General features: G+C 40.1%; 1 protein-coding gene across 2 annotated transcripts in view; it reads right to left on the minus strand.

Moving 5' to 3' along the window:
- Positions 1 to 7,074: 7,074 nt before the first annotated feature.
- Positions 7,075 to 24,550, minus strand: part of LOC140494229 (coatomer subunit delta) — a 45,085-nt gene continuing 27,609 nt past the window's right edge. Inside the window, exons 4-11 of one of the 2 annotated variants that reach the window (XM_072593445.1) lie at positions 23,365 to 23,570; positions 21,881 to 21,928; positions 21,308 to 21,466; positions 13,954 to 14,119; positions 12,099 to 12,246; positions 11,326 to 11,434; positions 9,090 to 9,294; positions 7,075 to 7,438 (exon numbers count right to left, since the gene is read on the minus strand). In XM_072593445.1, coding sequence (XP_072449546.1) covers positions 7,349 to 7,438; positions 9,090 to 9,294; positions 11,326 to 11,434; positions 12,099 to 12,246; positions 13,954 to 14,119; positions 21,308 to 21,466; positions 21,881 to 21,928; positions 23,365 to 23,570 — 1,131 coding nt within the window. In that variant the 3' untranslated portion in view covers positions 7,075 to 7,348. The remainder of the gene's footprint in view (positions 7,439 to 9,089; positions 9,295 to 11,325; positions 11,435 to 12,098; positions 12,247 to 13,953; positions 14,120 to 21,307; positions 21,467 to 21,880; positions 21,929 to 23,364; positions 23,571 to 24,550) is intronic. The other variant, XM_072593446.1, reaches the window with a different exon arrangement.

Genomic DNA, 24,550 nt, shown 5'->3' on the forward strand with positions numbered 1-24,550 from the left:
TTTCCACAATCTCTACCATCTGGGAGAAGGTACAGAAGCCTGAACACATGCACCAGCCGGTTTCAAAACACTTACTACCCTACTGTTGTTAGAATACTGAATGGACTCTCAAACTCTTAACATTCACCTGTACCTGTGTTTTCGTTTTTGCTGCTGTTTACCTATTACTTACTATCTATACTACTTAACTCTGTGATCTGCCTGTAGCATAGGTAAGTAAATAATAGGTAAATAGCAGCAAAAACAAAAACACGGTACAGGCAAATGTTAAGAGTTTGTGAGTCCATTCAGTATTCTAACAACAGTAGGGTAGTAAGTGTTTCAAAACCGGCTGGTGCATGTGTTCAGGCTTCTGCACCTTCTCCCCCATGGTGGAGATTGTAGATAAACATTGCCAGGGTGAAGTTGAGTTGAACCGATATATCCAGCTTTCTCTCTGCTGCAGCAAAAAACTTCAGTTCTCTGTATCACTAGATTGTTCCTTTCTCCTGGATTGTGGGTAGCATTGGAGATTGTGTGGGCAGCACAGTGGCTAGCAGTACTGCTTCATAGCACCAGGAGCCTAGGTTCAATTCCAGCCTCAGGTGACTGTCTGTGTGGAGTTTATACATTCTCCCTGTATCTCTGTGGGTTTCCTCCGACAATCCAAAGATGTGTAGGTTCAGTGAATTGGCTATTCTAAATTGTCCCATGGTGCTCAGAAACATAGACCCAATGTTCTGTTTCCACACTGAAGGGCATATGAAAATGTTTGTTTTTTTTCTGTTTATGAAATGCTGCTACAATGAAGTATTTAATAAAATAATTTAACTATGAAAGCCAATTCTTCTTTTGTTTGTATTTTAACTGTGTAAGTAATGTACCTGTGGAGCTAATTGATGAAGTGTTAACAGTGTGTTTACATGTAGAACAATATGTGGTTCAGGGACACTAGATGTTTGAGTTCAGCTCAGATGATTCAGGTTTCAGTTCAGAAGAACAGTTTCATCTGAGTAGAAGAGTAACCTGTTAATTGTGTTGAAATGTCCAAACCAAGTTTAGTTCATAGAAACGTGAAAGATTGTGGGACTGCAGAAGTCTCCTAGCTGTCAGCATTTATTCCTGATGAAGGGCTTTTGTCCGAAACGTCGATTTCACTGCTCATCGGATGCTGCCTGAACTGCTGTGCTCTTCCAGCACCACTAATCTAGCATTGAAAGGAATCCAGGCCCTCAGGAATGAGATCTCTCGGCCATTAAAACTGGGAAGAGTCAGTTATGTAAGGAATTACATGTTAAGATAGGAATGGTTGTTCCATAAGACATAGGAGCAGAAATTAGGCCATCCAGTTCATTGAATGGTAGAGCAGACTCTATCATGGCTGATAAATTTCTCAACCCCATTCTCCCACTTTGTCTTGATACTCCAAGAACTTATCTATCTCAGTGTTAAATATACTCAATGACCTGCCCTCCACAGCCTTCTGTATCAGTCAATTCCACAGATTCCCCACTCTCTGGCTCAAGAAGTTTTTTAAATCTCCATTCTAAAAATTTTAAAATTCTAGGGGTTGGAAAAGCAATGCATGATCCCTTTAAAAGATAGTGTTTTCTCAGTTCTTAGTAGTTTAAATGGATGTCTGTGAAAAGCAGATTGTAGGTTTGCAGGTAACACAGAGAGCATCTGAAATTGAAACATTCGTATTGAAAGGCCAGCAGACCAAGCAGCATTTTCACCTGAAGAAGGGCTGATGCCTGAAACGTCGATTCTCCTGTTCCTTGGATGCTGCCTGACCTGCTGCGCTTTTCCAGCAACACATTTTCAGCGTTTTCACCAACACACCAGGCTTTTGAATTTAGCCAACTAATTTGAACCAGTCCCTTAGATACCAAAAACCAATCATGTTTAAATCTGATTGGTCCTTGGTTGTTAAAACAATCAGATTGTAAAATTGGTACGTCATCAAGGGTATAAAAGAAAGGGGCAACTGGAAAAATCAGCACAGCTTACCGCCATGCACTAAAGAGAAAAGCTGAGAAAGCACCATCTATTTACAAAAGTACTAACGGCAGAGAAGTACCTTACTGAAGAGATGACAGAGGAATAGGTATTCCTAACAGAAGGACTGGGTGGAGAAGGCAGAGAGAATTCTGGAAGACATAACCTAGTTGTAATTTGAGAAACTTAATTCTATTTTTTTAATAATCCTATACGGGTGTTTCAGTTCTCAGAGTGGAGTCAACCTTCGCTTTACAACAGATTGGAGGCACGGGTCTGGGATTTGGACAGATTTAAACAGACATGGGAATAGTGTCCTCGATCTTTAAATAAAACTTAAGTGAGAAGTGGAAAATCTGTTTAATTTTGGTTGCTTGTTTTTGGTTCAGATCAAAAAAGTGGAGAAATGGCTCTGAACATCGCTAAAGTGGTTTTGGGGGTTGAAGATGCTTCCTAAATTTGTCAAGAAAGTTTAGAAACACAAAAAAGGTGACACTTTTAGAATTAACAAACAGACTAAAATTGGGTTTAAGTAGGGATAATAAGAAAGCTGAGGGTGTAATGGAGTTAGCCGAGCATTTAGGCATATCAGAAATAATCAAGCGCACTGGAGTTACAAAAAATTCAATTGCAAATGAGACAATTGGAGTTAGAAGATAGAATGAGAAAGAACTGAAAACAGTTTGAATTACAGTTAAAAGCAGAGGAAAAAGAAAAAGGAAAGAATGTTTGAATTGGAAAAGATTAATTTGGAACTTGAAGCAAAAAACCTTAAATGACAGAAGTAAAAATACAAAATATAAATGATGAGCAAACTCATCATAGGCAAAGGCCTGGCAGAGATATATATACAAACATTACCAAAATTCGATGAAAAGATGTAGAAGCCTTTTACATTTTCTTTGAAAAACTGGCTAACCAGATGAACTGGCCAGAGACTGTGTGGATAATGTTAATTCAAACCAAGATGGTAGGCAGGTAATAAAGTATTTGCAGCACTGTCAGGTGATGTCAGGAGAATAACAAGTAGTAAAAAAGGCAATTTTGGGTACCTAAGAGTTGGTACGAGAAGCATAGACAACAGTTCAGAAATGTAAGAAAGGAACCTGGTCAGAGTTTGAAAGAATTAAACAAAGCAATTTCAATATAAGGCTGAAAGTATTAAAGATAGAAAAGACATATGAGGCTCTTAGAGATATTATTTTGCTGGGAGGAGTTTAAAAACTCACTTCCAGAAGTGATAAGAACTCAGAGGAACAAAGTTCAAGCAGCAAGGAAAGCTGCTAAGGTGGTGGATGAATATGTATTAGTGCATAAATCAAAAGTTAGCTTCCATCAGCAACTCCGTTCCAGGAGATAGAAATTAAGAAAGATGGAGATCCTCCAATGAAAACCAAAAATAGATCACACTGGGAACAGTTTACCATGTGAAAAAAGAAACCCAAGAGGGTGGTAAAGAGGTGAAAGACCTCAAGTGTTTTTACTGCTGTAAGGTGGGACGCGCAAAGTCACAATGCTGGTGGTTTAAGAAAGGCGCTAGGAAAAAGGATGGGGTAAAAGAGAGTAAACCAGTGGGATTAGTTAAAGCAGTGAAGGAAATCCCCAGTGAGGTCAAGGAACTGCAGGAGAGTGCACAGCCTAGTCACAGGCTGGATAGTAAAGATCTTTTCAAAGACTTCACCTGTGAGAGTAAGATTTACTCAGGTAGAACAAGGGGAGTAGGTAAAGAAGTTAAAATATTGAGAGATGCAGGAGCTAGTCTGTTTCTAACAGTAAGAGATGAAAATATTTGCACTCCTTCTGAACTATTGCCTGACAGAGTGGTAATCTGTGGAATTAATGCAGAGAGGAGTAGTGTTCCCCTGTGTAAGGCTAGAAAGTCCAATCAAGACTGGGGAAGTGATAGTAAGAGTGAGAGAGTGATGAAAAACTGGCCATTCCAGGAATACAGTTTACTCTTGGAAATGATATAGCAGAATCACAGGTGGAAGTGATGCCCATTATAGTGGAAAAACCAAAAGAAAACCAGGGAACTGAAGAGTTAAAAGAAAAATGCCCTGGAATTTTTCCAGACTGTGCAGTGACAAGATCCCATCACCATAAGTTAAAACAAAAAAGAAAGATGAAGGAGTTATGGTCCAGTTAGATAATACTGTTTGATGAAATGGTAAAGGAAAAACCTAAGCAGGCAAAGGATTAGGCAGAGGTGTTGGGTTGTGAAAGATTAATGGAGTTACAACAAAAAGATGAGATGATAAAGTATTTGTATCATAAAGCCTACTCTGAAAAGGAATCAAAGTGTATTCCAGAATGTTATTACCTTAAGGATAAAATGCGAAGGCAGAAATGGAGACCTTGGCAGGTTAGTGCAGTTCGTCAGATTGTGTCATCGGTAGAATAGACAGGAAGTATTGCAGGTAGCCCATGAATTACCTGTAGGTGGTCATCTAGGAGTAAGGAAGACACAGGCTAAGATACAAAAGCATTTTTTTTGGCCTAGATTACATAAAGATGTAGTTGACAGGTACCTGACATATGTGCAGATGGTAGGAAAGCCACAAGCAGTGATATAACCAGCACCTTTGATGCCAATTCCCACATTGAACAATCTTTCATACAGGTTATAATTATGTAGGTCCCCTCCCTAAAACCAAAAGTGAGAACCAGTATTTATTAGCCATAACTGAAGTGTCTACCAGGTTTCTGGAAGCAACTTAATTACAGAATGTGAAGGCAAAAAAAGTTATGGAAGAGTTGCTTGCCCATTGTGGACTACCCAGGAAGATTCAGTCAGACCAAGGGTCCAATTTTACTGCCAAATTACGTAAGGTGGTCATGGACAGTTTAGGCATCAAACATTATGTACCCATGCTGAATCCCAGTGAGTCTTGCAAACATGGCATCAGACCCTAAAGACCATGTTGAGGGCTCATTGCCAAGATTACCCAAATGATTGAGATAAAGGTATCCCATTTGAGATGCCCCACCATCTGAATGGATATTTGGACACAAAGTAATAGGGCCTTTAAAATTAAGAAAAAGTTGGTAAGTCAGAAATCGGCAATCTCACAATTAAATTATATATGAGGTGAGAGAAAGATTAAACAGAGTAGGTGAATTAGCTAGACAACATTTGAAAATGGCACAGCACCTAATGAAGCAAGCAGCAGATAAGAAATCTAAAATTCATATGTTTGCCCAAAGGGATAAGGTATTGGCACTGTTACCAGTGGTAGGAGATCCCTTCAAAGCAATGTCCCTATCCGATTGAGAAGTCAGCTGAATTAACTGATAAAGATGCCAGACAGAATTTAAAAAGTCATCAGCTTTGTCATGTGAACATGCTGAAACAGTATTGACAGGGAAAATGGAAAGAGAAAAACAGGAATTAGTTACTGCCAGTCTGAGGAATCAAATCCAGAACATTTGGATTTTGATGTGCCTCAGAATAAGTTGACTAATGAGAAAGTCCTCAAGGAATGCATCAAAGTAGTGAGCTCTCTGTCCTAGGGAGAGAGAACTGAATTGAAAGATTTGTTAAAGTGCCATGAGGACCTGTGTAGAAATAGTATGGGGAGGACTAATAGCATAGTACAAGGTTGACATAGGGAATGCTGCTCCAATAAAACAACCCTTCCACAGGCTTAAATTGTCTCAAAGCTGCGCAGATTCAGAAGGATGTGATGCTCCAAGATGACATCACAGAGACAAGTCAAAGTGAGTGGAGTTCACTGATCGTACTGGTTCCCAAGCCTGGTGGCACTCAATGATTCTGTGTAGATTATCAGAAGGTCAATGCTGTGACAAAATCTGACTCTCTCACAATTCTGTTTCATAGTTTAGTTAAAATTTCTTCATTGTCAGATAAATAAATAATTACTTGTTGATTTTAAAGTCCGTGTTAGGGATTTATTTTATTTATTTATCCACTAGAAGCTTCTGAAAAGCAGGTTACACCACTTTTCATACTCCTTTTAACAACAGATTATAAGGAGAGATGCTCCTATTTGGGTGTTCTGGCTTTAGTTCGCAGAATGGGGTCAATCTCCGCTTTATAAGAGAATGAATAAAGAAATCTATAGTTCAGTCACTATTTAGTAGAACAAACTACTGTGCAAAAGAAAACAAAACTTATAAATATCAGTCAAGTAGCAGCTGTTGGGTGTGTTCAGTTTTCAGGACTGTTAACTACTTTTGATTCTGATATCACAACTTGCCCAAAGGAATCTTGGATTCACAAAGTATTTTAATGCATTGTTCTTCCCAATAGCTTGTTGTTACAGTTTTGACAGACTCAAGGCAGCTTGCAGAACTATCAAAAGTTTAGCAAATCAAGAAACAATCCTGCTTAACCTATGACACATTGAAGCTGTAGAGGTACTTCATAATTTAAGCTACAACTGTAACAGTCTTCTCCACGTCTGGGAGAAATCAGACAAGCCTGGCCATGCGGAGGGCAAACCCAAATGTAGAAAGTGGGAAATTAGCAGTATATTTTTGGAATGATGCATGAAATCCCCTGGTATAAAATGCTGAATGCAGACATGAAAGAAGTGACACAGCAGCTCATTTTACCATATTTCTGCTCCAATTGTGACTTAGATTTTCAACAAACCCATCAGCACGCTCCCAATATCCATTAGTGCCCCTATCTCACTGAAGTACTCTACTGCTGTGGTTGACACACTGCCCTGCAGCTTTTGCCTAAAAGGCAACATCATTCCACAGGTGGCATTGAGACCATCTCTACAACAATCCTTTACAGAGAGACAGCAATGCCATACTTTCAGTTTCATAATATACTTTTAATCATTTTTAAAGATTACAATTTTTTGTTAAATCTTTTTACACTGGAATGTTGTCATATTCCCTCTTGTACACTTTACAGGGTTACAAAATTTCTGCTGTGATCATCTTTCATCCAAATCAAAAAAAGGAAAAAGAAAAAAAAGTCACTTTACGTTGGTAACCAACTCAACAGAAGGGCTAAAACAATAATTACAGCCAAGGAGGCAATATGATAGGGAATAACAGGTGCTGTAGCTGAAATACATGACACTGTAGGTGCTACCAAACGTCATCCCCTCCCACCCACCCATCCATCCATCCCCCCCTTTCAAAACAAAGACAAGTGTTTACTTGTTGGTTAATTAAAATATTAATATCAAACTCCTTTTTCAGATGAGAATAGTCGGCAGGTTTGAATAACAGATAATAAACCACATTGTTGTCAAGGCGCTCTGAACCTTTTTTCACATACACAAATACTGTGCAATCTTATTTTTGAAGTTTAGGTCTTCAAACTGGTGTGCAGTTCAGCAACATCTGATCTTGTGATTTCTGGATATCTGTTGTGCATTGATTTTTCTTTTTACAATATTTCATATTTGTCAACCAGTAACATGGTTTCCATGGAGAACCTCACAGGGCTGCTGCTGTCGACATGACTGATGCCAGTCACCTAGGTACAAACGAGACAAAATAAACATTTTTATTTCTCCTTAACTTTTGCGCAGAAAAGCAAAGGACAGTCTTGTGGTGCTAGCTACCCACTAGTTACTTGACTTTTCAGGGTGGCCCTTGGTGTATGAACCCTAGCAGAGAAGTGGGTCATAGCTGATTCTGAACCCAATTACAAGTGTGGGAAGTAAGACTACTGGATAGTGACTTCAAATGGGAATATTAGGTGACTGCAATCCTTCCAACTGTATTCTTTTTAGGGAATTTCATGCAATCTACATCTTTGGAGCTCCAGCATCACACAGTACTATCCTTACCCATTGCCAGCTATAGAATCATAGCCATACAGACCAGGAACAAACTCTTCAGTCCAACCAATCCAAGCAGAACATAATCCCAAATTAAAACTAGTGCATGGAGTAGTACAGAGCAATAAACTTACAAGAAGTCCCTTTCCAAAACTGCAACATAATGTAAATTACAGCCTTAAGTCTTAGAGCGGCATTTAAACCAACAGCTCACTCAAAAACATGAATGCTCCAGTGAGTCACTCTCCCACTTGACTAACCCGAGAATGCCTCAGAAGCAAGATACTCACCCTTACCCAATGAAATGGCTAGCAGCAGCGGGATCAGTTGATGCTCCAATTTGACCAGAGCTGCCAGAAGGTTAGTCATAATGCAGCCTACATCATCCCCTGCACTGACTTTGAAAATCAGGGCACTTTGCATAAGATTGTTACTTTAAATATTTGGTTTGGTTTTAATTTTAACGTTAGAAAGTCATAAATGAATTAATGCGTTCATTTTAATGCTTTCAAATATTATGTTGCTAACAAAAATGAACCTGATGAAAAAGTTTGTATGTTTGAGTTTGGGGTGGCTGTTTCAGATTTACCACAAACATCTTTTGACAAAGATCAACAACTTCTCACTAACCATAAGGCATCAGTCAGTCACAAGTCAAATAACTAACACTCCTTGGAATAAATTCAATGCATTTAAAATCCTGAAATGCAATATCAACTTTATAAACCACCTATCACACAGTAAAGCACCTAAAGGCACTTTATTAGGAGTCAAACAGAATTTGACACTGAACTGCAAAGACATTCAGACAAATGACTTAAGGCTTACCTGAAAGTTTGTTTGTAAAAAGAGGGTTGTAAAGGAGGCAAAAGAACAGAAACGTTTAGGGAAGGAATTCCAGAGCTTGGCAGCGTTGGCAGCTGAAATTACAGCTGCCAATGAGCAGCAATGACAGATCTGGAGGAGTGTAGGTTTCATGAGAGTTGTTAAAAACAGAGTGTTAGCAGACTGGAAGCAAACGGTAGTCAGCACGCGTGGGATGACCGGTGAGCGGGTCTTGGCACGAGTGAGGAGATGGGTAGAACGGTTTTGCATCATCTCAAGTTCATGAATGGTGGAAGAGGCCAACCAGGAGTTTGTTAAAACGGTCAAAGCTAGAGTCAATAATGTCACAACCAACAGGTTCTGCAGACAGGCTGAAGGAGGAGATAGTTGAGGAATGTTACAGGAGAAGAAACAGGCCATCTTAGTAATGTTGCAATGGATGCTTAGAAGTTCTTTTGGAGTCATAATAAAACAAATTAAATACACTTGAAGAAATGTTTTATTGATGGGAGTTTGTACCTGTATATTGCAGTAGTTCCTTTTGGACACAAAGGATACATTGACTGGGAAGAAATCATTGGGCTGCCCAGCTATACTGAACTCCAAGCTGCCAGTCTTATTTTTGGCATCAATGACAGGTAGGCACCACTCCAGAATATTTTTTCTGCTATCATGGCGATACTCGCCATCAAGTTCACCAATTAATGGGGCACCAACACCAGACCTAGGTACAACAGAAGAGGACTGTCAGTACAGAAGAATTGGCAAACACTCATTCAATGTTACTGTTGCTTGAAGTGAGTCTAGACTTCCTGCAAGCTTTTTATCATCAAAATTCAGGCTGACAGCTCACACGTGTCACTGAAATTCCATTCCATGTATGTGATCAACAGGACGCACACACAGTCACATAAAATAGGTCCTCAAGTCTGCTCAGCCATTCAATAGGATAATGACTGATTTGCGTCCTTTGATTCCCACCTATCCCAATAACTTTAGGTTCTTGTCTGGCAAGGGAATCAATTTACCTCCATCTTAAAAATGCTCAAAGACCCCCACACCAATCTCACTCCACCTTTGGAGGCAGAGCTATAAAGTAGCATAACTCTGAGGGGGAGAAAAACAATGACCTTGTTCTAAAAGGGGCAAACTCTAATTTTAAACTTGTATCTATAGAAAGGAACATCTTTTCACATCTATCTTGTCAAGACTATTCACGATCACATACATTTCAATCAAGTAACTCGAGCAGGAAGGAGCCCATCCTGTCCAACCTATTCTCATAGCAACCTGCACATTCCATGCATCAATCTCGTAAACCTCCTGTGAACAGCTTTCCTTTAAAAAAAATTCAGAACTGCGATCAGTATTCAAGACGTGGTCTCACCAACGTCCTATACAACTGACACATAACATCCTTACTTTTATCTTCATTTCCTCAGTTAGTAAAGGATAGTATCCCATTAGCCACTTTGATTACATGCTATACCTGCAAACTAACGTTGCAATTCATGCACGAGGACACCTGAAACCTTGTCCACCTCAGAACTCTGCTGTTTTTCTCTGTTCAAATTTTTTTGTTCTGCTTTTTTGTTTCTGTAAAAATTAACTTTGCATTTTCCACTATTATAGTCATCGATTAGAGTTCTGAACATTCATTCAACCGGTCTACATCCATCATCACACTTCTTATAGATGTCATACTGAGTTTCGAGAATGATTGCCAGACTACTCAGACCTCTTGGCATCATGGTAGCTCACAAACCCACCAACACACAAACAGCAGCTAATGAAGACAACAAGCAAAACTAATGTGATTTACAAATTACCTTGCAAGAACCTTGTAACGAACACTACATTGGACAAACAGGCAGAAAATTAGCCACATGGATACATGAACATCAACTAGCCACAAAATGACATGACCCTCTCTCACTTGTATCTTTACCTACAGAAGGAGGATACCACTTCGACTGGGACGACACATCCATTAGAGGACAAGCCAAACAGAGACACGCAGAGAATTCCTAGAAGCATGGCATTCCAACCGGAAGTCTATCAACAAACACATTGACTTGGACCCCATTTACCACCTCCCAAGAAAAAGAACAAGAAATGAAATCACCATAGGAAATGATGTCACCGCCCCAAGGAAACTTAAACACAAATAGAAAGTGGGTCACTAACACCAGTGCTTCACCAGACGCTGATGATGTTACCTAATATGGTGACAAAATGTCTGAAAACAAACCTTCCAGCTCAGCGAGCAAACTTATATCTACGTCTTCTCCATAAAACACCATTCTATCTGCTTGGTGTCAAAGTATGGCAGATATCAGAAATAAAAAGCCAAAATGCTGGAAATCAAGTATGCACAAGTCATTCACTTAAATTAGTTTCACCACCACGCACCACCCCCCCCACCCCCCCACCAAAACACCACACCCAGGTGTTGCCAGATTTGCTGAGTATTTCTACCATCTTGTTTCTCAATGGGGAGACTTAATTGCCGGAAGACCAGAATTAAGATGATTGTAGTTCACCAGACTGGTTCAAATTTTAAAAGGACAATGCTGTAGTTTATCACATTAATTAGCTGCCATAGTTCCTGTAGTCAGGTAGTGAAGGTCATTGCCTGGGTTGAAAGTGGGAAGATGCACTCCTTCTTGTGGCATCAGTCTTAATAGCAGCAAGGTGGAATAAACCATGGGGAATCTGAGATCAAGAAACATGCTTCAAGCCCACAAAAACTTACGGAACAGGAATGGAGATGATCACGTCGTTTAGTTCCAGAGTGCTCTCTTGTAGCTCATACTCAATATTTACATCACAACCAGTGGCACTCTCTGAAGGCCAGCAGTTAACTAAATCAGGAAGAGAAAAGACTGAAAGCACTTTGAAGGCAACAGGTTTAATCTTAACTTTGAATCGTGATTTACCTAACAGACAAACAAGTAGTAGGCCATTCAGCCTTTCAGAAGATAGACCAAGTATGTCCCCCTTCTGTTCTATCTGGGGTCATGCCAGCTCCCAAAAGGGGAATGAAAAAAGTTTTTTTCTCTTAAGTTATTCCTGAGTGGGCTATTGGAAATAATTCACATGTTACAGTCAAAACAAACTTCAATATTTACCACTTCCTATTGCATTTATCATTTATCACTGTGGTTAACTTTGAATAGTTTTGAGTAATAAGCGCGACTGAATTTTTACCAAGGGATTAAAAGGTCAAGGGTGAACGTCTCTAATTTTAGTTCTCAGAATGGCATCGTTGACCAAGTTCACTCATGGTACAACAGGTTTAATACAGCAAAACACCCCATGTGCTCAATGAGAGCAACAGAAAAAAAAATTCACATTTAGACACACTAAAAAGCAAAAAGGGTGAAAGTTTAGGAAGGGAATGCCATACAACACATTGCATGCCACAGCCATTTAAGTCATAACTTCTGGAACAACTTTGTACAATTACTCTTGCAAGGATGTAAAGTACCCAAATTGCTCATTGCCTGCACAAGTTGAAGAACTTACTGGCAAGGGGAATAAAGGCGTCGTCGTTAGTTTGCAACCTCCACTTCAGGACTCCAACATCATTATTCAGCGGAAAGGATTTCTCTGGGTTCTTTAGGCCAATCAAAGATTCTGTCGTGAAAAGTTTCTTATCCACATTTGGGTGAGTCTGGAGACAAAGACAGATCAAACTAGGGTTTAGTCTGGAACTAGGTCACCTTCACTTCATTTCCGACTCATAATTTATGCAGCTCGAACTTTACTCACTGCAAATTTTTAAAAGCAGGAATAAAGTACATACGAAGATGACAGGAAGGACAGCTCATTGCTATGGTAACAGCAATCATGGTACCAGACTAGTAATCCAGAAACAAGAATTCAAATCCCACAGTAACAGATGTGAAAATTAATTTTAATTAACTAAATAAATGTAGAATAAATCAAACAGCAATGGTAACCATGAAACTACTGGCTTGCCATTAAAAAACAACTAATGGTTCACCATTATTCTTTCGGAAGGCTGTCTGCTGATCTAATCCGTGTGACTCCAGACCCACAATTTGGTCAACTCTTAATTAGTTTTTGAAATAGCACAGCGAGCCATCTCAGTTGGCTCAAGGGCAATTAGGGACAGAAACTACTTTGGTCTGCAACTCTCACCTCACATAAATTTAAAACAAAACTGCTCAAAATATGGAGGGTGATGTTAATTCAAGTAGACCAAGAAATTATTGGAACTAATCACTGCACTAAGCTGACTGATCCTATTTGCTGACATCTCAGAATAAAATGCACCTTCGGTTGATCATAATTTAAGATTGAGTAAAGTATCTGTTTATTTGTTACAATATCTTTTGTTGGCATGCATCTGTGTGTTAAATAAGTCTTCAATATCCTACACTACTTGGCAGACTATTGCAGCGGTACACTATCCTCTAAGATATGCCATATCAATACTAACCACACTCATCACAAGCACACAATCTGCACTAGAGTCAAGATTTATGTTCAGCTTCTCTACCCCTATAAATTCCTCACACAGCTCCACACAGTTGCCTTCCTTATTTAAAGCAGAAACTGTACAGGAGGGAGTTGACCCTAAATTCTTAACCCTAAAGTAATCATAATCTTGGAAATATAAATACAAGTGGGATTTGAATAGCCGCTCAACTGCAGATGACGTTTAATGACTTTTTAAAACTTCAAAGACACAAACAGACAAAGTCAAAAATCACACAACACTAGGTTATAGTCCAACAGGTTTAATTGGAAGCACGAGCTTTCGGAGCGTCCCTCCTTCAACAGGTGGTTGAAGGAGCGTTGCTTCGAAACCTAGTGTGCTTCCAATTAAACCTGTTGGACTATAACCTGGTGTTGTGTGATTTTTAACTTTGTACACCCCAGTCCAACACCGGCATCTCTAAACCATGACAAACAAACAAAACAGACATACATTACTGTTAACATGAAATGTCAGAGGGTCTTACCTCATGACTCAACATGGTAATACAACCACACAGAATGGGGCACTCCAAAACAAGAACAAAATAAGTGGTCAAAACATACTGAATGGGACAGTCCCAGCATTCAGAATTAATCTTCAACAGTCAATGAGAGATCTCGGTTGCGAGCTGACTAGTCTGATAGAGAAAAACAGTGCTTTCTTAAAAGAAAACACAACCCTAACCAGTAAAAGTAACTTAAAAGCAAACTACTGTAGATGCTAGAAAGCTGACAAAGATCACAACCAAGGTTGGAAAATCTCACATTAGGCAGTATCTATAGAGAGAAACAGGGTTAATGTTTCAGGTCCATGACATCTCATCAAAACTGATTTAAACAAGGCTCATCCACATAAACATGGTGTTATAGTTACCTGTAGCTGAACTCCTTTTTTGTCATCATTCTCTATTTGAAGGCGAATTCTTCCTTGTTTTTCATCGCTAACCCGGAGCATGATCATACCATGTACCTCCATATTTTGCAAGCCGCCATCCCGACCACATGTCAGTGATATCTTCTCTTCAATTTTCAGGTGTACACTGTCAAAGTTACAAGAAAAGCATTCACATTATGACAGTAGGAATTTAGCTCATTACTTTAGAATCATAAGTAGCACTGACACAGAGAACTAGACCATAACAAATAGGAGCAAGAATAGGCCATTTGGTTCATAAAGGCTGCTCTGCTATTCAACAACATCATGACTGATTGAATTAACACCACCTTCATGACTTTTTCCTAGAAGCCTGGATTCCTTTACTGATTACGACAAGCCAGTAAAGGATTCCATAGATTCACCAATCTCAAACAAAAATTTCTCATCTCTGCATTAAATGGGGTAACTCATTACTCAAATTATGCTCCCTGATTCTAGACTGTCCGACAAGGGTAAACAAGCCTTTCAGCAGCGATCTATCAAGTCCCCATATCTTAGATGTTTCAGTAGGTTGTCTCCCATTCTTCTAAATTGAAATGAGCACCAACTCAAGTTTCCTTATAAGGAAATCCTTCCATATTCAGGATCAACCTAGCAAACTTTCTTTGTAATGTCTCCAACACCAGAATACCTTTTCTTACAAACAGAAACCAAAACAGTTATTCTAACAGCAGACTAACTGGTTCCTTGTCTAGTTTTAGCAAGACTTCTCTATTTAGATACTCCATTCACTTTGAATTAAAGGCTAACATTCGATTTGTTTACATTATTAATTGAAATTATATATTAGCTTTTCGTAATTGATGTATAAAGATTCCCAAAGCCCTCTGTCCTGCAGCTTTTTCCATTATATTCAGTTCCTCTCTTCTTTTTGAAAAATCTCACATTTTCCTGCATTATATTTCATAGGCCAAGTGTTTGCCTACCCACTTATTCTGTCTATATCCCTCTGCAGACTATGTCAACCTCATCAACTGCCTTACCTATTTTCATCACCCACAAACTTGGGAATATTACATTTACTTCCCTTATCCAAGTCATTATTACATATTGTAAATAACTGCAAGCCCAGGATTGATCCCTGTGACACTCCACTGGTTATCAGAGCAAGTTCTATAATGTCCATCACATCCTAAAATTTTTCAAAATCCATTCATTACCTCTGAAATAACAAATTCATTTGAACACAGCAAGATTTCAGGGAGGAAATTAGTTGAATGACTAACATTTTTTTACAGGTTCTGGTTAATAGGGCATCACGAATATTCTGATCATCTTTAAGCAACGCAATGGAAACTTTTACATCTACTTGAGATGGCAGATTTTAATGTGTTACAACTGCGACCAGGAAAAATGTGCTGAGAGTCAAGTCCCACCTTTTCCCACATATTAAGAGATCCTTTGCCTTACAATCCAATGCATGACCTCTCTGGGCTGAATTTTATTTGCCATCTTTCTGCCAAGCTGACAGACCATATTTTCCAGCTGTCTACAGTTATTGTCCCTGTCATCAACCAATCAGACTAACCATGAAGTTTTTGAATTGTAGTAAAAGAAAACCAGCTTTACAAATTATGCTTTGATGTACTGCTCTTACCCACGCTGACCTGTATGCAACCCGAAACTGCCCTCTGATATGACCTTACAAGTTAGAGGTTGACAAAGAAAACTCATCTTTGCAAAAAAACTGGACTTGGGCAGTAATTGCTATGTGCCCAATGATGCTTATATGCAGACAACAATAAAAGAATCCAGTACTTTTGAGATTATGCTTTCTCTTATGGAAGGATCTGGAACTGGTCACTGTTTAAAACTCAGGAGTTGCCAGTTTAAATAAAGATGAGATGATTTTTATCTTACAAGAGTTGAGGATCTTTGGAACTCTTGCTGGAAAGATGGTGAAAGTAGAATCCTTGAATATTTTTAAGGCAGAGGTGAACAGATTCTCTACATACAAGGGGGTGGAGGTTACTTGTAGTAGACAGAAATGCAGATCTAAATAACAATCAGATCAAATCACGATAGCATTGAATAGCAGAGTGGGCTCAAGGAGCAGAATGACCTACTCCTGGCTCCGAAATCCTGTCGATGTATGTGTAAACATAGTGTAAAATTTACTTAGTAAGTTGCAGAAGTTATGGGCTGACAAGTACTTGACAAAACCTCACCCGAGAGCCTTAAAAAAGTGAGATAGTAGACACGTAGAATTTAGCACTTCAAAATGCAAATGCTGAGGGGAAACCCCATTGAATTGGAAGACAGCAACTGTAATTTCTTTGTTCAAAAAGGGAAGAAAACAACAAGCCAGTTAGCTTAACATCCATCATAGCAATGTGCATTGTTTGCAAAATGCACCGCAGAAATCCTCCCACACTACTTAGAAGCCTCCAAACCCAGAGCTGCTACCATCCAGAAGTACAAGGACAGCAGACACATGGGAACACCATCACCTGCAAGATTCCCTTCAAGCCACTCGCTGTCCTGATTTGGAAATATATTGCCACTCCTTCCGTGTCACTTCCTCCCCAGTAGCATTGAGGGTGTTCCTACACCAAATGGATTGTGATGGTTCAAGGAAGGAAGGACAACAAAGATGGAGCAATAAATGTTGGCCCAGCCTGTGACACCCACAAATGAATTAAAAAGCAGAGATAGTCATGACCGACTTTAGCTGATTTATGGTTTCAGTTAGACAACAGTCCATTCTATGATTACAAGAGTAAAATCTAGTGTATCTAATTCCAAACTTGAAACAGCACTTCCTAATTAAATTTACCAGTTTCCACATCAGCCAACCTGCAATCTCTCTAAAGGAGACTGCTAACTCGCAGTAGATTTTTGTTGGAGATCTACACCACCAGATGCTAGATTAACATGTCCTAAAATAATTTCATGTGAAATATGCTCAATCAGCAGGCATTACATTCTAGATGGAGTGTGAATCCTGGTTCCAAATGTAAGGGGCTACCATGCCATCCCATGTGTCCTTTAAAGTAGTAAAAGATCCCAAGTAGTACTTTAGGAAAGTAATCCTTGACAGTGAACCACACAAGGAAAAATTAGATCAGGTGACAATATGAGAATTCAAAACAATTAGACGTTAAGTGCACCTTAAAAAGGGGGAAAAAAAAGAGGTAAAGAAGCAGAGACATTGATGGAGAGATTTCCCAAGCTTGGAATCCCAGTCAGGTGAACACATGGCTTTCTCAGGGTAGAGTGAAGAAACCAGAATTGAAGGGGCTTAGAGATCCAGGTTTGTAAGACTGGAGGAGATTATAATAGGGAAGGGCAAGGCCAAGGAGGAATTTAAAAACATGGAAAAGACATGAGCCAAAACAGATCAATAAGCACAGGGTGATGCATGAACAGGATCTGTAGCTACTGAAGGTACAGACACTGAAGCTCTGGATTAGTTCAAGTCCCTTAAGATGCAAGGTAGGAGATTATCTGAAAACACAGTAATCTTATCAGATCGAGTGCATTGGTTGGAGAGACAGATAGAAGCGATGAGGAATTTGCAACAGCAACAGTATGTGATGGATGGCAGTTATAGGAAAGGGGGAAAATCTCAGATACAGTCACATAGATGGATTAACTCCAGGAAGGGTAAGAGAGGTAGGCAGCTAGTGCAGGAGTCTTTTGTGGATATACTCATTTCAAACGTAGGGAGTGATGCATTCTCAGGGGATCGTAGCACGAACAGCCAAGTTTCTGGAATTGAGACTGGCTCTAATGCAATGAGGCGTACATCGGGTTCCAAGAGATCAACTGTGTTAGGGGAATCTGTTGTCAGACGTACAGACAGATGTTTCTGTGGCCAGTAGAGAAAAAGCAGAATGATGTGCTGTTTCCCTGATGCCAGGATCAAGGATGTCTCAGAGAGGGTGCAGAATGTTCTCACAGGGGAGAGGGGCCAGCAGGAGGTCATTGTCCACATTGGAACCAACAACTTTGGAAGGGAAAAGGTTAAGATTCCGAAGGGAGATTACAGTGAATTAGGCAGAAATTTAAAAAGGAGATCCTCAAGGGTAGTAATATCTGGATTAGTCCCAGTGCTATGAGCTAGGTGAGGGCAGGAATAGGAGGATAGAGCAGATGAATGCATGGCTGAGGAGTGGGTGTATGGGAGAAGGATTCACATTTTTGGATCATTGGAATCTCTTTTGGGGTAGAAGTGACCTGTACAAGGAGGAGAGATTGCACCTAAATTGGAAGGGGACTAATATACTGGCAGAGAAATTTGCTAGAGCTGCTCGGGAGGATTTAAACTAGTAAGGTGGGGGGGTGGGACACAGGGAGATAGTGAGGAAAGAGATCGATCTGAGACAGGTACAGCTGAGATCAGAAGTGAGTCAAACAGTCAGGGCAGGCAGGGACAAGGTAGGACTAATAAATTAAACTGCATTTATTTCAATGCAAGGGGCCTAACAGGGAAGACAGATGAACTCAGGGCATGGTTGGGAACATGGGACTGGGATAGCATAGCAATTACGGAAACATGGCTCAGAGATGGGCAGGACTGGCAGCTTAATGTTCCAGGATACAAATGCTACAAGAAGGATAGAAAGGGAGGCAAGAGAGGAGGGGGAGTGGCATTTTTGATAAGGGATAGTAGTACAGTTGTGCTGAGGGAGGATATTCCCAGAAATACATCCAGGGAAGTTATTTGGGTGGAGCCAAGAAATAAGAAAGAGATGAACACCCTATAGAACCCCCCCAATAGTCAGAGGGAAGTTGAGAAACAGATTTGTAAGGAGATCTCAGCTATCTGTAAGAATAATAGGGTAATTATGGTAGGGAATTTTAACTTTCTAAACATCAACTGGGACTGCCATAGTGTTAAGGTTCAATTGGAGAGGAATTTCTTAAGTGTGTACAAGACAATTTTCTGATTCAGTATGTGGATGTACCTAATAGAGAAGGTGCAAAACTTGACCTACTCTTGGGAAATAAGGCAAGGCAGGTGACTGAGGTGTCAATGGGGGAGCACTTTGGAGCCAGCGACCATAATTCTATTTGTTTTAATATAGTGATGTAAAAGGATAGACCAGATCTAAAAGTTGAAGTTCTAAATTGGAGAACGGCCAATTTTGACGGTATTAGGCAAGAACTTTCGAAAGCTGATTAGCGGCAGATGTTCGCAGGTAAAGGGACAGCTGGAAAATGGGAAGCCTTCAGAAATGAGATAACAAGAATCCAGAGAAAGTATATTCCTGTCAGGGTGAAAGGGAAGGCTGGTAGGTATAGGGAATGCTGAATGACGAAAGAAATTGAGGGTTTGATTAAGAAAAAGAAGGAAGCATATGTCAGATAGATCGAGTGAATCCTTAGAAGATTATAAAAGAAGTAGGAATATACTTAAGAGGGAAATCAGGAGGACAAAACGGGGAATGAGATGGCTTTGGCAAATAGAATTAAGGTGAATTCAAAGGGTTTTTACAAATATATTAAGGACAAAAGGGTAACTAGGGAGAGAATACGGCCCCTCAAAGAACAGCAAGGCGGCTTTTGTGTGGAGCCACAGAAAATGTGGGAGATACTAAATGAATATTTTGCGTCAGTATTCACTGTGGAAAGATATACACTGTAGGGAAATAAGATGGTGACACCTTGCAAAATGTCCAGATTAGAGGAGGAAGTGCTGGATGTCTTGAAACGGTTAAAAGGTGGATAAATCCCCAGGACCTGATCAGGTGTTCCCAAGAACTCTGAGGGAAGTTAGAGAAGTGATTGCTGGGCCTCTTGCTGAGATATTTGTATCATCGATAGTCACAGGTGAGGTGCTGGAAGACTGGAAGTTGGCAAAGGTGGTGCCACTGTTTAAGAAGGGCGGTAAAGACAAGCCAGGGAACAACAGACCGATGAGCCTGACCTCGGTGGTGGGCAAGTTGTTGGAGGGAATCCTGAGGGACAGGATGTACATGTATTTGGAAAGGCAAGGACTGATTAGAGATTGTCAACATGGCTTTTTGCGTGAGAAATCATGTCTCACAAACTTGATTGAGTTTTTTGAAGTAACAAAGAAGATTGATGAGGGCAGAGCAGTAGATGTGATCTATATGGACTTCAGTAAGGCGTTCAACAAGGTTCCCCATGGGAGACTGATTAGCAAGGTTAGATCTCATGGAATACATGGAGAACTAGCCATTTGGACACAGAACTGGCTCAAAGGTAGAAGACAGAGAGTGGTGGTGGAGGGTTGTTTTTCTCACTGGAGGTCTGTGACCAGTGGAGTGCCACAAGGATCAGTGCTGGGTCCTCTACTTTTTGTCATTTACATAAATTATTTGGTTGCGAGCATAAGAGGTACAGTTAGTAAGGTTGCAGATGACACCAAAATTGGAGGTGTAGTAGACAGCGAAGAGGGTTACCTCAGATTACACCAGGATCTGGACTAGATGGGCCAATGGGCAGAGAAGTGGCTGATGGAGTTTAATTCAGATAAATGCAAGGTGTTGCATTTTGGGAAAGCAAATCTTGCAGGACTTATACACTTAATGGTAAGGTCTTATGGAGTGTTGCTGAACAAAGAGACCTTGGAGTGCAGGTTCATAGCTCCTTGAAAGTGGAGTCGCAGGTAGATAGAATAGTAAAGAAGGCGTTTCGTATGCTTTCCTTTATTGGACAGAGTATTGAGTACAGGAGTTGGGAGGTCATGTTGCGGCTGTACAGGACATTGGTTAGGCCACTGTTGGAATATTGCGTGCAATCCTGGTCTTCTTCCTATCGGAAGAATGTTGTGAAACTTGAAAGGGTTCAGAAAAAATTTACAAAGATGTTGCCAGGATTAGAGGATTTGAGCTATCAGGAGAGGTTGAACAGGCTGGGGCTGTTTTCCCTGGAGCGTCAAAGGCTGAGGGGTGACCTTATAGAGGTTTACAAAATCATGAGGGGCATGGATAGGGTAAATAGGCAAAATCTTTTCCCTGGGGTAGGGAAGTCCAGAACTAGAGGGCATAGGTTTAGGGTGAGGGGGAAAAATATAAAAGAGAACTAAGGGGCAACGTTTTCACGCAGAGAGTGGTACATGTAAGGAATGAGCTGCCAGAGGATGTGGAGGAGGCTGGTACAATTGCAACATTTAAACAGGCATCTGGATGGGTATATGAATAGGAAGGGTTTGAAGGGATATGGGTCGGGTGCTGGCAGGTGGGACTAGATTGGGTTGGGATACCTAATCAGCATGGACAGATTGGATCGAAGGGTCTGTTCCCGTGCTGTACATCTCTATAACACTATGACTCTATGACTACTATTATTCTTATAATATTAGAACAAGGTTTTCACTTACCTTTCTATATTAACAGGTGGTGACAGCACTTTCGCTGCTTCTGGTGTACGTTTTGTCGAGGAACTAATCTGTTCTCCTTCCAACTTCAGCTTGTCTACGAAATTATCCACGTCCTTTCCCTTTGCCCCAAGTTTTAAGGCCTTGCTTGGACCAGAAGGTCTGAAGGAGCAAAGAGAGAAGCCTACACTTTAAATATCAAGAGATAACCAAGCTTAAAGAATTAATTAATTAACCAGGTACTCACAAAACATGCCAAAACGTTCACACTTGCCAATGTCAACGGACCAGTTCTTGCACATACAACAAAAGACATCAACTTTTAACATTCACGACAATGCAGTACTTCCCCAAAAACACTTGGTTCAGTACACCAACTATACATCTGCACCAACGAAAATCTATAAACATTTTGGTGTACGATGCAGACAGCAATACCACAATCAAGCCAGGATAAGCAGAAGCAGTCAGAATAATGGGAAAAAAAGGCCTTCAACTCAACAGGCTACCACGTACTGGGTGCTGCAGGAAGGGCCCCGCCCCATGCATTATTGAAGCAATTGAAGCAAACCATACCTGATTATATATAAACCAGCTTCACACGCAAGACCTGCTGCATCAGCCCTTAATCCACAAGAGAACACAATTAAGTGATAACGAGTTTAATATGACACAGGTTTGGTCTATAACATATTACAGCTAACAATGCAGAAACTCAAACAGCCAAAGGAACTAACTGACTCTTCAATTCTTCATGCTATCCAGAAACAATATTGAATAGAGACACTATGAACAGGCAAGGAACCCTAAAGGCAATAAACACCATTTTCTCCTTAAATCAAGAAATTCCAGATATGTGCAATATCCAACCATTTTCAAAGGTATCTTTACAAAAAAAAATCATGAGCAATGAGCCAATATGCCCATAGATATAGATCAGAATTTTAAACCATACTAGTCTGTCCGAAACCCATACTGCCAAATGGTCCAATTTTTAAATTATACAGCTTTTATGACACGAATACATCGAGCAGAATTTTTATAGATGATACAATCCTTTAGAAAAAAAAGTTCTTAGTAAAGTTAGGCATCCTGACTTTTGCTAACTCTCTTCTGAAACCTTCAGTGTAAAGAAGAGATCTTTGCCAAATTAGCTTCTGTTACAACCCATTTTACATTGCAAACGTGCTGCACAGGAAGACTGAAAGCCAATAAAACAGCTGACATCAGTACTGCTGAATAATAGACTCCAAACCCGGAATTATCCTAACCAACGTAACAGATCAAAACACAAAGAAAACAATTTCACTCAATACAAATTCTCTTAAATTGTCTGGAAGGCTAGAGGAAGGAGAAGGGAGAGCAGGTGACCTGTGCAAGTGGTTGAAGAGGGATAAAGACAAATTTAATAGTCCTCCACGTTTGTTAGCACCATCATGACAAATCCAAAAGCTCAGTCACTGAGCATGTTCAAGAAATTATTATGATATTTAAGTACAATCGACATGAATGAGGGGAAAATGAAAGTAATGCGCAGCCTAGTTTTGAAGTGTTGCAACGCTGCCTGGAACCCCATGGACTGACCTGCAGAGGCCTTCACCTTCCTACATGCTGCTTGTCAAAGTGAAGATTCACTGTCTATTTGACAAGTCATTCCATCAGCCCATATCAAAGTAGTTAAAATCCCATTCTTTCTGGATTGCTTGTTTCTGCTAGATGATTTAGAAGCCAAAGTTTGGGTTCACCTCACCAATATGTTCCTATTCTTTACTCTCAAATCCTGGGTAACTTGCTATTTTTTTCAACTAATTTTTAAAAATGCAATTGGGTAATCATTACTCCCTTGTCAATGGGAAAAAGAACTGCACTTCATAAATCAACCAAAACAGTATCATGTGTGAAATAAACAGTCCTCAACCTGATGAAGTGCCCCAACAGATCAATTTTTTTTAAGAATGCAAAGGTCAGTCACATCCATGCAACATTCTATCTTACCATACAGTGAGCAGCTCAGAAGACGAATGGATGAAAACTCTCAAATTCTAGAAATTTTAACTTACCTCATTACTGCTGGCGTCATCTTGGGCTTTTCTGGTTCAATGATGGCATCAGTTATCATGGATGCTGCTGAGCCACTAGAGATTCCTCCACTGCCAAACCCACCAAAGCCAGGAGCTTTCTTGCCTTGCCTTTCAGCATCTCTACGAGCTTGCTGCAATTCCTTAGCCTTCCGACGCATTTCTGCTTTTGCTTCACGTTCTTGTGTCTGAATGGGAACATTAAAATAATAATCATAGCCCAAAGGAAAAAGCTCAACACGTCACAAATCTGCAACACTATAGGAACAGGTCATTAAAACAGCTTTCCATTTTCTCTAGGCTTTGTGGGCAGTGCGCATTAAGTAAAGCATTTTTCAGTTTAGTCACCCAGTCCTAATCAAGAAATCCCCAGCTGAGGCATGGTATGGTAATATTGGACTTCCAAAGACATCAATTTCACCCCTAATTCCACAGTGCTGCGGATTCTCATATTAATCATGCTGTGTTTAACCAGCATTAACAACATGGGGCATGACATCCCAAGTATCTCAGATTCTTGGCTTGGGCAAATAGCAGGTAGGAGAAAGTGAGGACTGCAGATGCTGGAGATCAGAGCTGAAAATTGTGTTTCTAGAAAAGCGCAGCAGGTCAGGCAGCATCCAAGGAGCAGGAGAATCGACGTTTCGGGCATAAGCCCTTCTTCAGGAATGAAGAAGGTTCCTGAAGAAGGGCTTATGCCCGAAACGTCGACTCTCCTGCTCCTTTGATGCTGCCTGACCTGCTGCGCTTTTCCAGCAACACAATTTTCAGTGTTGGGCAAATATCAACAGATCAAAGCACAGTAATTCTCTGCCCATGACCACCAACTCCAGACAACTCTCAGCATTAAAGATGGCCCACCTAACACTGCACACACCCAGAAATCAAATAAATACCCATGAATAAATGAACTTAGACTGCCACAACTTATCAGGTGGATTTCATGTGGAAAATTGAAAGATCTGTGGTTAACTATTAATAACTTCAGTGTATCTGATTCTCCAAGGTTCAAGATTATCCAGCGCAATAATACCTTCAAGATTCAATATCCATATTTGTATTTAAAAATCAAAAGTCTGCTTCATACAGTTTGAAACATTTGGCTGAGCTATGAAAATGTACTTTACAGTGACAAATGACAATATTCATTATATTGGACCTTGTCACA

Source organism: Chiloscyllium punctatum, chromosome 23, assembly GCF_047496795.1.
Source record: "Chiloscyllium punctatum isolate Juve2018m chromosome 23, sChiPun1.3, whole genome shotgun sequence".
Lineage (NCBI taxonomy): Eukaryota > Metazoa > Chordata > Chondrichthyes > Orectolobiformes > Hemiscylliidae > Chiloscyllium > Chiloscyllium punctatum.